General features: G+C 46.2%; 1 protein-coding gene across 13 annotated transcripts in view; it reads right to left on the bottom strand.

Annotated features, from left to right (window-relative positions):
• The window catches only part of TRAPPC10 (trafficking protein particle complex 10), a 99,898-nt gene that overhangs the window by 24,074 nt on the left and 59,896 nt on the right, over window positions 1-15,928 (bottom strand). For 12 of the 13 annotated variants that reach the window (XM_033227942.1, XM_033227410.1, XM_033227764.1 and 9 more), the window contains 6 exons: window positions 9,806-9,952; window positions 9,108-9,222; window positions 7,705-7,781; window positions 6,236-6,327; window positions 4,338-4,478; window positions 3,911-4,023 (listed from right to left, as the gene is read on the bottom strand). In XM_033227942.1, coding sequence (XP_033083833.1) covers window positions 3,911-4,023; window positions 4,338-4,478; window positions 6,236-6,327; window positions 7,705-7,781; window positions 9,108-9,222; window positions 9,806-9,952 — 685 coding nt within the window. The remainder of the gene's footprint in view (window positions 1-3,910; window positions 4,024-4,337; window positions 4,479-6,235; window positions 6,328-7,704; window positions 7,782-9,107; window positions 9,223-9,805; window positions 9,953-15,928) is intronic. The other variant, XM_033227677.1, reaches the window with a different exon arrangement.

Raw genomic sequence — 15,928 nt, 5'->3', positions numbered from 1 at the left:
TCAGCCTCCTGGGTAGCTGGGACTACAGGTGCCCGCCACCACACCTGGCTAACTTTTTGTAGAGACAGGGTTTCGCCATGTTGCCCAGGCTGGTCTCAAACTCCTGACCTCAAGTGATCTGCCTGCCCCGGCCTCCCGAAGTGCTGGGATTACAGGTGTGAGCCACCACACCAGGCCGCAGATGCCGATACATGAATACATGCCAGCAGTCAATAACCACATCAACCTGACCCTGAAACTTCTAGGAAAACTGGTTTTCAAGCAGTTAGTCATGGCTATGACTGAACTACTGTGTTCCCCAACTTGCACGTGCTGAAGCGCTAACCCCCAACGTGATGGTATCTGGTATCTAATCCCAGGCACCTCCGCAAGGTGCCTGGGGTTAGATGAGACTGTGTGATGGTATTTCGAACCAGGCTCTGCGAGGTGCCTGGGGTTAGATGAGACTGTGTGATGGTATTTGGAATCCGGCTCTGCGAGGTGCCTGAGGTTAGATGAGATTGTGAGGGTAGGGCACGCATGATGAGATTACTGTCCTTTAAGAAGAGTCATCAGACAGCTCGCTCTCTCTTCTTTCCCACCATGTGAGGACAAAGCGAGAAGGCAGCTGTCTCCAAGCAGGGAAGGGAGCCCTCACCAGAAACCGACCCTGTGGCACCCTGATAGCAGACTTGCAGCCTCCAGAACTGTGAGAAAGTAAACGCCTCTTGTTTATGTTAGTCCGAGTAGAGTAACACAGTAACCACCTTAAATAAGCACACTTCAAAACTAAGGTGAGGAGCTCAGCTTCGCAATAAATTTAATCTTACCATACAGCATGATCTACAAGTATATTTTCCAAAACAATGAACGTGACTCTAACTTCCATTTAGATGCTCCTATGAGGAAACACTGAGACAAATTCCAGAAGGCAGGCCAGCCTGTAGGACAACTGGCTTGGAGGGTTCAGCAATGAAAGGACAGGAAGCACTGACACAGGCCGCAACACAGAGGAGCCTCGAAAACATGACGGTCAGTCAAGAACTCAGCCACAAACCACCACACACTGGACCACGTGTGAGAGTTGTCAGAATCAAAAGGGAGTCACTTGTGCTAAAAAACAACAACAACAACAAAACCTTGACTAATAGAGCCAGAGAAGGCCATGAAGGGAGGACTCTCATGCATGAATGCCTGGTAACAAAAAATGTCACAGAGAGTCTGCAAACACCACAGCCTTGCAGAATGGCCACTGCAACCTTATACGAAACACTCTTCCACCAAGACATCTGCTCAGCAACTGCTGTCCAACCCTGACCGGCATCACCCCACTGATCCTTGTAGCCGAGAACCACCACCCCACACCAGTGATATCATCCTCGTTTTCCCTTTAAAGCCCCTTCCTGAATATGCACACAGTTTACTATGGCCCGTATATCGCATTGCAATGCCCTATTTCCAAATAAACGCCCTTTTGTAGAGAGACTCCCTATGTGTGCTATTTAGGTTGACAGATTCTACAGGGTGAGTATCCCTTATCCAAAACGACTGGGACCTGAAGCGTTCGACATTTCTGACGGTTGTGGATTTGGGAATGTTTGCACGACATGCTGTTGAGCAGCCTCATCTAAAACTCCAAAATGTTCCAATAAGCATTTCCTCTGAGAGTCATGCTGGCCCTCAAAAAGTCTTGCATTTTAAAACACTGCAGATTTCCAGATTAGGGACACTCCACCTATATTTGTATAAAACATCCAGAATAGGAATCTCGAGAGACAGAGAGCAGATTCGTGGCTGTAGGAAGGGGGTGGCGGGGTTAAGTATGGCGTTTCTTTTTAGAGTGATAAATATGTTTCAAAACTGACTGTGGTGGCCAGGCACAGTGGCTCACACTTGCAATTCCAGCACTTTAGGAGACCCAGGTGTACAGATTCCTTGAGCTCAGGAGTTAAAGACCAGCCTGGGCGATATGGCAAAACCCTGTCTCTACTAAAAATACAAAAATTAGCCAGGCATGGTGGTGTACTCCTGTAGTCCAAGCTACATGGGAGGTGGAAGCGGGAGGAGCAACGGGAGGTGGAAGCGGGAGGAGCAACTGAGCCCAAAAAGCAGAGGCTGCAGTGGGCTACCATGCCACTGCATGATTCTCTGGGTGACAGAGAAGACAAAAAATAGCTGGGTGTGGTTACCACACCTGTGGTCCCTGCCACTTGGGAAGCCAAAGTAAGAGGATCCCTCGACTCTGCGAGGTTGAGGCTACAGTGAGCTGGGATCGCACCACTGCACTCCAGCCCAGACAACAAAGGATTGTCAAAAAGAAAAAAACAACACAATACTGACTGTGGCAACGGTCGCACACATTTCTGAAACAGACTAAAAGCCATTGAATTATAAACTTCAAATGTGTGAATTACATAGTTTGTGAATATCACAATAATGCTATTAAAAAAAAAAAAAAAGCTCTGTCTTAAAAAATGAAGAAAAAGTTCAGGTGTGGTGGCTCACACCTGTAATCCCAGCCCTTTGGGAGGTTGAGGTGGATGGATCACCTGAGATCAGAAGTTTGAGACCAGCCTGGCCAACAGAGCGAAACACTGTCTCTACTAAAAATACAAAAAATTAGCAGGGATGGTGGCAGGTGCCCATAATCCCAACTACTCAGGAGGCTGAGGCAGGAGAATTGCTTGAACCCGGAAGACGATGGTTGAGGTGAGCCAAGATCACACAATTGCACTCCAGCTTGGACAACAGAGCGAGACTCTGTCTTAAAAAAAAAAAAAAAGAAGAAGAAGAAGAAAAAGAGATGGGAAGAAATTTTTTTTTTGAGATGGAGTCTCACTCTGTTGCCCAGGCTGGAGTGCAGTGGCATGACCTCGATTCACTGTAAGCTCCGCCTCCCGGGTTCACACTATTCTCCTGCCTCAGCCTCCCAAGTAGCTGGGACTACAGGCGCCCACCACAATGCCCAGCTAATTTCTTTTTGTATTTTTAGTAGAGATGGGGTTTCACCGTGTTAGCCAGGATGGCTACGATCTCCTGACCTTGTGATCCGCCCACCTCGACCTCCCAAAGTGCTGGGATTACAGGCAGAACTTTTTTTTTAAATTAAAAGAGAACTGAGATCTAACAACCACATGTAATATGTGATATCCTGTTGGACTCTATTAAAAATGATTTATAAAAATATTTTAAGACAATTAGGGAAATGTGAATATGACCTACTTAGTAGATATCAGAACCTTATTAATTCTTTGGGTGTGGTTAAGAGACTGTCCTTATATTTAGAAGATCCAATGTGGTCTAGAGTTTGGCTTTAAGCAAAAAGAAAAAAAGTCAAGTAAAAGACACAGATACATGTTAGCTACACAGCAAAATGTTAGCAATTGTTTACTCTTAAGTGGCTGGTATATCTAATATTCTTTTTACTTCGTAATGTTTGAAAATATTCCTAGTAGGCCGGGCGCGGTGGCTCAAGCCTGTAATCCCAGCACTTTGGGAGGCCGAGACGGGCGGATCACGAGGTCAGGAGATCAAGACCATCCTGGCTAACACGGTGAAACCCGTCTCTACTAAAAATACAAAAAAAAAATTAGCCGGGCGAGGTGGCGGGCACCTGTGGTCCCAGCTACTCGAGAGGCTGAGGCAGGAGAATGGCATGAACCTGGGAGGCAGAGGTTGCAGTGAGCTGAGATCCGGCCACTGCACTCCAGCCTGGGCGAGAGAGCAAGACTCCGTCTCAAAAAAAAAAAAAAAAAAAAAAAAAAAAAAAAAAAAAAAAAGAAAATATTCCTAGTAAAGTTTTAAGAACTGGTCTTACCTGGGCTGTATGACGGCTGACTGGCAAAGTCAAGTATCTCCTAGGAACTGGTCTTACCTGGGCTGTCTGATGGCTGGCTGGCAAAGTCAAGTATCTCCTAGGAACTGGTCTTACCTGGGTTGTCCGACGGCTGGCTGGCAAAGTCAAGTATCTCCTGGCAGAAGTGCTTGCGCTCCTCTTCAGTGAGGTGGTGGTCACTGGCTAAAAGGCTGCTGGTCTGCAGGTAGCTGGAGTGGAGAGGTAAGGAGCGTGGAGAGGCTCATACTGAGGAGTGTGGGGCAAAGTGGATGCAAAGCCTCCTACAGCCTTCACAGAGGCTTCAAAAGCCAAAGGGCTTTTTTTTTTTTTTAAGTTACTAGGACTCAAAATTAGATTATAAGAAATTGACTAGATATTTCATTAATTCTCTATACAATACATATGTATAAGGTAGGACTTTTCTCTCCTTAATAATAGATGAGAACGAAACATTTGATTATGGGCAATGTTGCTGTATAAATAGAAAATAATTTTCCTGCTTCATGGAAACATTAAAGGATACTTCTCAATTTGTCCAAGGTGCTTTTGACATTCAGCCAGCTGTTTCCTTGTGTGTGTGATGGGGAGTGCCCAGCCCTCAGCCAGGTAATTTTTCAATGCTCCTTGAAGATAGACTTCTGCCTTTTGTGGAGCCTTTTTCCTCCTTGCAAAATCAACAAATAGTAGCTTTCATTACAGCTAGGGATAATCAACACACTGAGACCCCACCTCTCCCGCCTTGGCCTTCATCCTCCAGACTCCATGCCAGGGCAGACTCAGCATCTTCAGATAGCCCTTTTCCACCCACCCCACTCCGTGAGAAAGAGCACCTACTGAGGACGAATAATTAGACTCCCAGGCAAAGATCTGAGAAATGAGCGTGTGGTGATAAAAGCACAACACATTGTTGGTTTGGCTTTATACACACGTCGAGGAATTTCCATAGCTGAATCTCAGGATAAGAAAGTGAGTGTATCATTAATGATCTCGAGCTGACAGGCAAGAGAGTCACGGTTAAGAGAAGGTGAAGGAAGGGCTTGTCCACATGTACAGTGCTAGTCAGCAGTGAAGCCAGGAAGTCCAGGTATGGGTCTACACTACCTACTAAAGGCACAGAAACACAGAAGCAGTCTACAGGGCGCAAGTGGAAGGGAGCACAGAGTCACTTGGAAACTCAGGCAAAGAGCACTCCACAGGCTCCGGCTTCCACAGAACACCAGAGAATTAAAATAGCAATAGTTGGCCCCCACAAAGTGAAGTTTAAAGCACAGCTGTTTTGTAAGAGATTGGGTCTTGCTCTGTCACTCAGGCTGGGATACAGTGGCGTGATCATAGCTCACTGCAGCCCAAACTCCTCAGCTCAAGTGATCCTCCCGCCTCAGCCTCCTCCACAGTAGCTGGGACTATTGGTGTGTGTGGCCTTGCCTGCCTTTAAAATGCAAATTAATCAGGGCTTGTCAAACCCTCAGGAGTAACAAGGATCCCCTCCCCTTCCTGAAGAAGCCTCTTTGCTTCATTTAGGAGCACCTTCCTCTTTAGACACACTACATGGAAATTCAAGAGAACTATATTCTAGCTGTAACTCTGCCGTTAATTAGTGGGTAATTGGCTAAGCTGCTCCAATCACATCTGGAAAACTAGAAAGTTCACTTCGCTGATCTAAGAATCCCTTTCCAGCCAATTCACATCAGTTGAAATCAATTCTCATTTTTTGCTTCACCTATTAAATTACTTGCGTACAGATTTCAAGATCTCATTTAAATCACACTTTTTTTTTTAAGAAAATGAAAACAAGCATCGTTTTCCTTAAACTTGTATCTCCTTTCAGTACTTTGAAATAGTAACCACACGACCCACTGGGGTTTCTTCTCTTTGACTGTCTGATTTTATGAAACACACTAGAAATATGCTAAATTTTGAGTTTTTCTGGAATCAAACTTCAAAACTGAAGCTGGAATGGAAATCCTACAGTATCTGTACACACCTTCTTCCAGTTATCCCGAGATCATCCCGCTTTCATGAACCTGACACATGCAGCAGCTTTATATCAATGGCCTTGAGGTTTTTCAGTCCTCTTAATACTTGATAAAATGCTATATAACAAAATATGTAAGATCTATATGCCAATTTACTCACCATTATGCTTTCTTACAATTATTTAATTAAACTTAGTTACAAACATTTATATATTTAATTAAATAAAATAATCTCCAAGACCAATAACAGTTTTTAAGAGTAACAAGCAGAAAAGCTCTCCATCTGGTTTTCAGAAAAAACTAAAAAACAAGATTATGAGGACTGGGTAAGAGAACCTACACTTTCCAGTCTACACATTAATGCACACTTTACATTAACTCCGTCTATAGCAAATCTTCTCACGTGTGTGTTTCGAATTCAAAGAAAAAGTACAAAATCAATTACATGTAAAACTCTGCCAGATCTTTTCCAACAAACTTGGCAGATCGAATCCTCCCAATGCTCGTATACATTTCAATGGTAGCATGGGACAAATCCTGTGGGGAAGTAAAAAAACAATTACGGACTTGAACTTTTCATGACAGACAAATACTACATTTATTTGCCTAAAGCTGACGCAAAAGACATCGTTGGGTTTTTTGTTTTGTGACAGAGTCTTGCTCCGTCACTCAGGCTGGAGCACAGCGGCGAGATCTCCGCTCACTGCAACCTCCGCCTCACAGGTTTAAGGGATTCTTGTGCCTCAGCCTCCCAAGCAGCTGGGACTACAGGTGCCACCACGCCTGGCTACCTTTTTGTATTTTTAGCAGAGACGGGGTTTCGCCATGTTGGCTAGGCTGGTCTCAAACTCCTGACCTCAAGTGATCCACCCGCCTCAGCCTCCCACAGTGCTGAATTACAAGCATGAGCCACCAGGCCCAGCCTGCAGAAGACATTGTTATTAATATAACATTATTATTTCCTTTGCATCTATTTTTGTGTTGAGCTTTTCTGTTACAATCAAAATTGGTAACCTGTGTAAAAATTATGAAGCATAATAATAAAAGAAACCCACAAACTCATCCAAAACATCTAACTTTTCCAAGGACTTTCTGCATGTGGGTGATGTGCTGGATATTTTTCATACGTGTGTGTCTAAGAGGTACAGCCATTACAGACAGTCCAAATGCTCGAGTTGCCCATGACCCCGGGGATGATGTTGACCCACCACACTTCTACCTACACCGTTTTTTAAAGTTTCGCTAATTTAAATCTTTCAAAATCAAATACAATAGCTCTGCCCAAGTCCAAATTACTCCTTTTTACAAAGAAAAGTATTCATTATCCTCTGTTATAATTTCTGTGTAAGAAAACCCAATTTGAGGCCGGGCGCAGTGGCTCAAGCCTGTAATCCCAGCACTTTGGGAGGCCGAGACGGGCGGATCACGAGATCAGGAGTTCGAGACCATCCTGGCTAACATGGTGAAACCCCGTCTCTACTAAAAATACAAAAAACTAGCCGGGCGAGGTGGCTGGAGCCTGTAGTCCCAGCTACTCGGGAGGCTGAGGCAGGAGAATGGCGTAAACCCGGGAGGCGGAGCTTGCAGTGAGCTGCGATCCGGCCACCGCACTCCAGCCCGGGGCGACAAAGCAAGACTCCGTCTCAAAAAAAAAAAAAAAAAAAAAAAAAGAAAACCCAATTTGAACAAAACTGTAAATATTTAAAGATGATTCCATGCCCAAATATGGTACCACGGGTACTAATACGCACTTGATGAACAACTATTCCATGTTTTGTCCACAACTCCCCAGGTACCAAAGAAACTAAAAAAACCAACAAGAAGGGGCCCCCAATACCAGCTCCTTTCCAACTCAACAGGCCTTCTAGAGACAGGTATTCATGGAACAGACATTAAACACTTGTTAATACTTACTAAGTAGTGTTTTTCAAAAGCTTCCACTGATGATAATGCTTCTTTCAGTTTCTTATAAGGACTCTGAGCTGTGTTGGCTTAAACAGAAAGAAATGAGAGTCCTTCTTCATCTTCATCATGTCCAGTCACATGACTTTACATTCACCTTCACATACTGCAGGTGGATGACCCCACCTGACTCTTGTGAAATTATAAACATGGCCAATGCCAACTGAAACTACATGATTATGTATATTCTCTTTCAATTCACATATTCATAAAATAGTCAAAACACTTTTGTGTCATGTTTTTCTCTGATCTTTAGAACTAGACTTTTTAGAAATAAATTTTACAAATACTCCAATGAATTAAATTACTTTTGAAATGATCTGAAATGGTCTCAAGTTGAAACAGTGAAATATACACACTAAGTATTTTTTCCCTTAAACACTTAAAACAATGAGTAATGCTCCTTTTAAAGAGCCTTATTAATCAGGATAATTTTTTCTTTTCTTCCATTTTTGAATGGAGTTTCACTCTTGTTGCCCAGGCTGGAGTGCAATGGAGCAATCTTGGCTCACTGCAACCTTCACCTCCGAGGTTCAAGCAATTCTCCTGCCTCAGCCTCCGGAGTAGTTGGGATTACGGGCATGCGCCACCACACCCGGCTAATTTTGCATTTTTAGTAGAGACGGGGTTTCTCCATGTTGGTCAGGCTGGTCTCGAATTCCCAACCTCAGGTGATCTGCCCACCTCGGCCTCCCAAAGTGCTGGGATTACAGGCGTGAGCCACTGTGCCCGGCTAATTTATTTTAAAAAGTTTGCTGGGAGGCCAGGGCAGGAGGATCACTTGAGGCCGGGAGTTTGAGACCAGCCTGGGCAATACAGCAATACTCCATCTCTACAAAAAATAAAAAAAATTAGCCAAGTGTGGTAGCACACACTTGTAGTCCCAGCTACTTGGCAGGTTGAGGCAAGAGGATCCCTTTAGCCCAGGAGGCCAAAGCTGCAATGAGCCAAGATTGTGCCACTGCACTCCAGTCTGGACAAGAGAGTGAGACCCTGTCTCTTTAAAAAAAAAAAAAAAAAAAATCGTCAGGTTGTATTGTTAGAAAAACAGATCATCTGTAATTCGGAGAGAGTGGTGCATTTGAACATGAGCAATAAAGTCCCTTAAGCCCAGGAGAAACTCAGCTACATTTCTCAAACTCCTTCCAATTCCTTCAACTATTTCTAATATTGCATTATGCTGTTAAAAGGTAAAATATCAGGTGCTTTAATCCAGTCAGCTAATAATGGGTATAATTTTCCAAATGGTGAGTAATATGATTACTATTAGAACCTGGGTTAAATGTGCCAACTTGCAAAGGACATTTTCATTATTGTCCACCTCACCACTAACATAGGTACGTACAAAAAAGTACCTGTTTCTGGTCGCTCAGCTCCCAAACCTGCCAAAAGGTCAACTGTCCTGTTGAGATCCTCTGAGTTAGGTCCTTTCTCTGACACAAGTCCACATAGATAGCCCAAGGACTTTAACTGTTAAGATAAATTCACAATTTCAATTAATTTGCCATAAGAGTCAGCAGGGAATTCAAGAATTTAAATATAAAAATTCAAATCCAGCTAAATTCTAGAAGAAATTTAGCTTTCCTACCCAAATGACTCAAATCTGGATACAAAAATACATCCTACACAACAGCTCCCAGTAAAACTTGGAGGGCGGGAATCCTCTGCTTCTGCCCTTCAGCTCCCTGAGTTCCCCAGACTCCGCCTGCACCTGCAGAAGCCACGCCCTGGCAGCCTACCTGCTGCACACACCAGCACAGCTCTGCCTGCTGAGGTGACATTTCAGCACCACCCTCTGTGTCCCCCGACTCAGGGTACAGAGTCACCTTCATGGGAGCACAGCGAGTGCTTGCTGTCTGCTGACTACATCGACATGTGGTAGAGAACTATGACTTCTTTGGCTGCACCCAGACACTTCCTACGGCCACTAAAGTGGATGCATCAATGATCTAAATAAGCAGGAGGAAAGCAGCTCCAAACAGCAGACTTCTTCTGCCACCCAGGCATGGCTGCAGAGACAACACGAGCGTTCCACACTTGGGCAGGTAGGCACCTTTTCTGTGGCATAGCTCCACAGCCCCACAGTGTGGGCAATGTTTGAGTCGATCTGCGCCCGGTCACAGCAGCCTTCTATCCTCTGCAACACCTCCAGACAGCTCAGAAACACCCAGCAGTCCAGAGCACCAGGCGGGACGGAGACCTGTGGGGGTGCAAGTGCGAACATGTGAGGGGAGCTCCGGGAGAGCTGTAGCTTGAACAAACCCACGTGCTCTAGCTTGAATGTGCGAAACCCTCCCTCCCTCAGGCAGCCACCTGATCTAACAGTGCTGTGATCTGCAGAGCTACAGGAGAGAGAAAGGGGCCGAGGACACTAATCACCTACACTCACATGTGAAGAGAAAAGCTGTGTGACCTATATTCAAATGTGTTATCAGGTTTTAGGTATAACTTTCAATTACTGTATTTTTGAAAACCTTATTAAGAAAAAGCCTCTGCAGGTCTAGATCTGAAAAATATATACAGAAAAATATTTTTTTTAAAAAAAGGAAAAGCCTAGAAAAAGACCAAATAGGATCATTTACTTTAAGAGTGAGGACTGGCCAAACATCAGCGTCACGTGGGGAGGGAAAATTAAGACTTCAGATGACTGTTTGGTCACAGTTAAGAAAGATCACGTTCAACAGCAGAAACTGAATGCTGAGTAGAAATATCACAGGAGGACTTACAGTTCACTCTTCAGGCGTGATAAAGACAGTACAATTATGTCTGGGAAGAAGAGCTCCCTACTGCTCCCGATACACTGCAGTATTTACAGGAGAAACCCAATGTCTGTATTTGAAAAACATCCCAGGGCAAGTGAACAAGGACGCAGACGAAGCAGAGCTGGCCAGGCACCGCGCCTACTCTGACTGCTCCTGGGTCCCACGCACGCACTACGCTATCCTCTCTGCTTCTGTATTTCCTTGAGCCTTTCCACTTAAAAACAAAAAGGAAACACCATTGGAAAAGCAAAAGTGCCTGCTCTGTAAGATGCAGCGTCCCCCACATTCTAGCACCTCTGAAATAGCAACGTTTCTCTCAATCAAGTGGCACCTCACACTCTTCAGTGGCAATGCTGGCTTTTTCTCTGGTGGCACTAACTTCATGACGTGTCTTAGTTTTGGTGAAATGTGTTCACCAGTGCTCTTCAAATCACCAGTCAACAGGTGATGAGCTGCCACTGCCAGGGAAACTGACTCCCATAAGAACACTTGCAAGGCGCCCTGAGCACAAATAAAGGACCTGGAACCAACAAGGAAGAACCAGAGTGCCATCAAATGTTCCCATCAAAGCTAAAATGCCCAATTTTTGAAAAATAAGATAAGCTACTTAAATCTTTTGGGGGAAAAAATCAGCATAGAACAAAAACTGCGTAATCGGAAGCCACTTTCAGAAAGCTGCACAACTCTCTCACCCAAACACACCCCACTGAGGGAAGGCGCAGAAAAGCGGGGCAGCCGGACGCAGCTCTGAGATCCTGGACAGAGTGTGTCCCTCTGACTGAGAAGCGTCCTCATCAGTCAGACCACAGCAGACCTGGAGCAGGCTGACTGCACCTCGCAGGCCCGCCTGGTTCCCAGGTGCCAGGAGATCTGGGATACTTTTCATCTCCCAAGATGACACCACCACCAGTACCCACTATGCAAAAGCTTCTGTAAACATGTGCCTCCCCTGGGCACACACTGGTGACAGAAAGACCTCCTAGGAGAGGCCAGGTGCAGTGGCTCACGCCTGTAATCCCAGCACTTTGGGAGGCCAAGGTGGGTGGATCACCTGAGGTCAGGAGTTTGAGACCAGCCTGACCAGTGTGATGAAACCCCGTCTCTACTAAAAATACAAAAATTAGCAGGGTGTGGTGGCATGTGCCTGTAATCCCAGCTACTCGAGAGGCTGAGACAAGAGAATCATTTGAATCCGAGAGGCGGAGGTTGCTGTGAGCCAAGATCATGCCACTGCACTCCAGTCTGAGCAACAATAGCGAAACTCCGTCTCAAAAACAAAACAAAACAAAACAAAACAAAAACCTCCTAGGAGACCACAAGAGACTCCTACAAAGCAGGAAGACGCACAGTGCTTGCGGTCAAGATGCATCCACAGGCCGGGCGCGGTGGCTCAAGCCTGTAATCCCAGCACTTTGGGAGGCCGAGACGGGCGGATCACGAGGTCAGGAGATCGAGACTATCCTGGCTAACATGGTGAAACCCCGTCTCTACTAAAAAATACAAAAAAACTAGCCGGGCGAGGTGGCGGGTGCCTGTAGTCCCAGCTACTCGAGAGGCTGAGGCAGGAGAATGGCGGGAACCCGGGAGGCGGAGCTTGCAGTGAGCTGAGATCTGGCCACTGCACTCCAGCCCGGGGCGACAGAGCGAGACTCCGTCTCAAACAAACAAACAAACAAACAAAAAAAGATGCATCCACAGAGAAGGGAGATAAAGACCAAGAGCCACAGCAGGGGAGCCGCGGCAGAGGGCGCTGGATGCAGAAGCAAGAGCAGCCGAGGCACCAGGCACTGACTGAGTCAGCAGGGAACAGCAGCAGCCGAGAGCGGAGGAGCCGCCTGACAGCACAGGTGCACCTCAGAAAGGCTCCCAAATGATACCACCAAAATGCCAACGGTGGCATTAATTACTGCGTGGCATGATTATAGAACAGTTCTTGGTATATTTTTTTCCTGCAAAGAGCAAGTCCTGCTTTGGTAAGCTTGAACGACAGTATTAAAAAGTAGCAGCATCAGGTAGCAGTAGCTTTTCTGGGCTAAAAACAACAAAATCCAGTGGCAGTCATTGGCCACTGAGACTTCACCTTCAACTTCCATCCTGGAAGAGGTGGGAGAGAGCAGGCAGGTCCCGCACACACCCACGCCAAGGTACAGGGCAGGCTGTCACTGAATAACAGAAACCTGAAGGTGAGCTCGGCCACCCCTCCCTCTGGAACTCACACCTCCCACAGTGCGAAGCCTCCCCGGGGCCTGCTCTGGTCTTGGCTGCGAGTCCTCCCTGGCTCCGTGCTCTAAGAGTCTCTGTTGCCCAGGAGAATCGCAGCTCCCTACATTTCCTATCACACATCATTTTAAAACTTCAGTTTTTATGGAAAAGAAAGACAGGCATATGAATTGGGCATGTGATGTGGCATACACAAGCCTTTCTGTAGTGCTGCCTTGAGGAGCCGCCTGCCTCGTATGTTACTACTTATTGTGTGTGTCTCTTAGCTCCCACCCAAACCCCAGTAACACCCCAGAGGGGGCCGGGCACTCTGCTTCTTCTCTATACTTTCCAGGGCCTGACAGAGGTGGGCTCTGCAGCAGCGAGACCTTCCACAGTGGGACATGGAAGACTTCCAGACATGTTAACGAAACAGTCTATTTACAACTTCATTGCAGTGATACTTTTTCATTGCTTTGAAAAAACAAGTGGCACAATACATACAACAAGGTATGTGAGGGGCACAAACCCTAAATTTAGAGGTCCATGATTTTTACAAATGTAACCACCACCTAATCAAGCAACAACATTATCCTAGAAGGTTCTCTCAAGTCCCTTTTCCTAGTCAAGACCCACCCCAAAGAGGCACCCCCTATCCTGACTTCGGCCACCATCAATTCCTTCTGGCTGATTTGTGAACTTCACATAATGAAATCACGCACGTCCTCTTTTGTACATGGGGCTTCTTTAATTCAACACATCTTTAAGATTCAACCTTGCGGAGTCTGTCGGCCTGTTCTTTTTCACTGCTGCTTATTAAGCCTTTCTACAAGTTGGCCACAGTTTATTTATCCACTCCTTTTAAGTGTCTGGGTTGTTTCCAGTGTTTGGCTACTATGGGTAAAACTATTTGCAATGTTACCCCTGCCTCAACTGAGGGACGCCTTCTCAGACTCCGAAGACGCCCCCAGCCCCGAGTACGCCGGGCTACTCACAGCAGAACACAAACAGCGCCAGCACTCTTCTCCCACCAGCATCCCCGCAGCAGAGACACAAGAGCGCGGGGGAAGGGAAGAGAGAGTGCCAGAGCCATCCAGGCTCATTTTACCCATTATAGTGCAGCTTGAGAATAAAAAACAAAAGTCTCACAAACTCTGGAAAAGACTGATTGTTCTGCAGCCATGTCTTCATGGCTTTGAGTCGTCCAAACAAGTGTCAGCCCCTTGCTCCTAAACAGTGGCCGACACAGAAAACGGGCACTTCAGCCAACATTACGAAAGCCATGCCTCTATGGTGACATCTGCCACCCAGCATGCCACAGCACCCAACACAACAAAGACCAAGCCTCCGCTCTGCCCTGAGAGCCTGAGACTGAATGGCAGAGCATGCAGCTTGGACACCTCACTCTGGAACCAGGTGGTGGCTTCAGCGTCTCCAGAAAACTCACATTTCCCTATTGGGCCGTCAGACATGTCTTGGCCATTTGGATATCATCTTTTGTGAATAACAGACTTTTTAAACTAATTCTTAATTTGTATTAATTTTCCTTAAAGCCCCTCCTCCTCTCCAGATCGCTGTATTAGCAATGGCAAGTGCCATTTTGCCACTTCCAAGTATAGTAAAGGCATTCTTGTTCTTGCTTTTGATACCCTACCATTTGGATGCAACCCACACACTGGAAGGTACACGAGCCTGATATGCCTCCCATGAAAGCAGAATCAGAGCAGTAGCTCCTGCAGGAACTCCCTGCCAGTCACCAGCCCCTCCACCTGCCAGAGAGCTCACAGCAGACTGGTGTAGCTTCACTGTAAACTTTAGATACAAGGAATCAAAAAGTATGCCTTCTCATATCGCTTGAATCCGGGAGGTGGAGGTTGCAGTGAGCCAAGATCACGCCACTGCACTCCAGCCTGGGCGACAGAGCAAGACTCCATCTAGGAAAAAAAAAAAAGGTATGCCCTCTCTTGTGTCCAACTTCTTTAGCTCAACTTGAGGTTGGTTAGAGTCATGCACTATGACCCAGTCACGTTCACCACTGTACCCTAGCGCACTGCAGGGCCACAGTGCCGAGGCGTCATCCCTTGGACAAGATGAGTATTTGGGTTCTTCCCCGTTTCTAGCTCTGATGACTCACGGTGCCACAAATATCTCTGTACTTGTCTTTTGATGCATGTGTGTGCATGTGTCTGCACATACCAGGGCTGATCTGCTGGGTCATGGGGCATATGTTGTGATGGCGACACCCGCTAGACACCGCAAACAGCCTTCCAAAGCGCTTCCAATGGTGCACACCATCATCAGTGAACGAGCGCCAGTGTCTCCACCCTCCCACCAACACCCGAGGAAAGCCTTTCCATCCTGGCCATTCTGCTGGTGTGTGCTGGTACTTCATTGACAATGGTTTCAGTTTGCATTTCGCTACGATTCATGAGACTGAGCCCCTTTTCATATGTTTATTGGCCATGTGGATTTCCTCTCCTGCCTGTTTTTCTATCGGTTGGTCAGTCTTTCTGCATTGATGTATGTGAGTTCTTCACAGTACACGCTGGATAAGGGCCCTTTCTTGTCTGCATATACTGTTCGTACTTCCAAGCTGCGAAGGCCTTTTTGCTCCCGTCAGAGCACCTATCGGGGAAGAGAAGCGCTGCTGTTTATGTGGTCTGATGCAGGGCCAGCTTCCCTCACGGCTGGTACCTAACCATAAGGGTTTCATGTTCTATTGAAGAAATACTTGCCAACCTTAAGGTCCCCAAGATATTTCCCCATGTTATCTTCTAGAATTTTCTTATTTTATTTTTCATGTTTAGACCAAAACTACACCTGGAATTAATCTTGTTTATGGGGTGAGACCAAGATTTGTTTTTATATATGGATATCCAGTGGACCCAAAACCACCAATTCACTAAATTTTTCTTGAACCCATTTATTTAAAATCTACCGGCTGGGTGCTATGGCTCATGCCTGTAATCCTAGCCCTTTGGGAGGCTGAGGAGGGCAGATCGTTTGAGCTCAGGAGTTCAAGACCAGCCTGGGCAACATAGTGAAACCCCATCTCTACCAAAAAATACAAAAATTAGCTGGGCATGGTGGTGCGTGCCTGTAATCCCGGCTACTCTAGTAGCTGAGGCAGGAGAATTGCTTGAACCCTGGAGGCAGAGGCTATCGTGAGCCGAGATCACAGCACTGCACTCCAGCCTGGGCGACAGAGTGCCTCC

The sequence above is a fragment of the Trachypithecus francoisi genome, unplaced genomic scaffold (assembly GCF_009764315.1).
Source record: "Trachypithecus francoisi isolate TF-2019V2 unplaced genomic scaffold, Tfra_2.0 Contig00090, whole genome shotgun sequence".
NCBI lineage: Eukaryota > Metazoa > Chordata > Mammalia > Primates > Cercopithecidae > Trachypithecus > Trachypithecus francoisi.
This window is presented reverse-complemented; position numbering and strand designations above follow the sequence as displayed.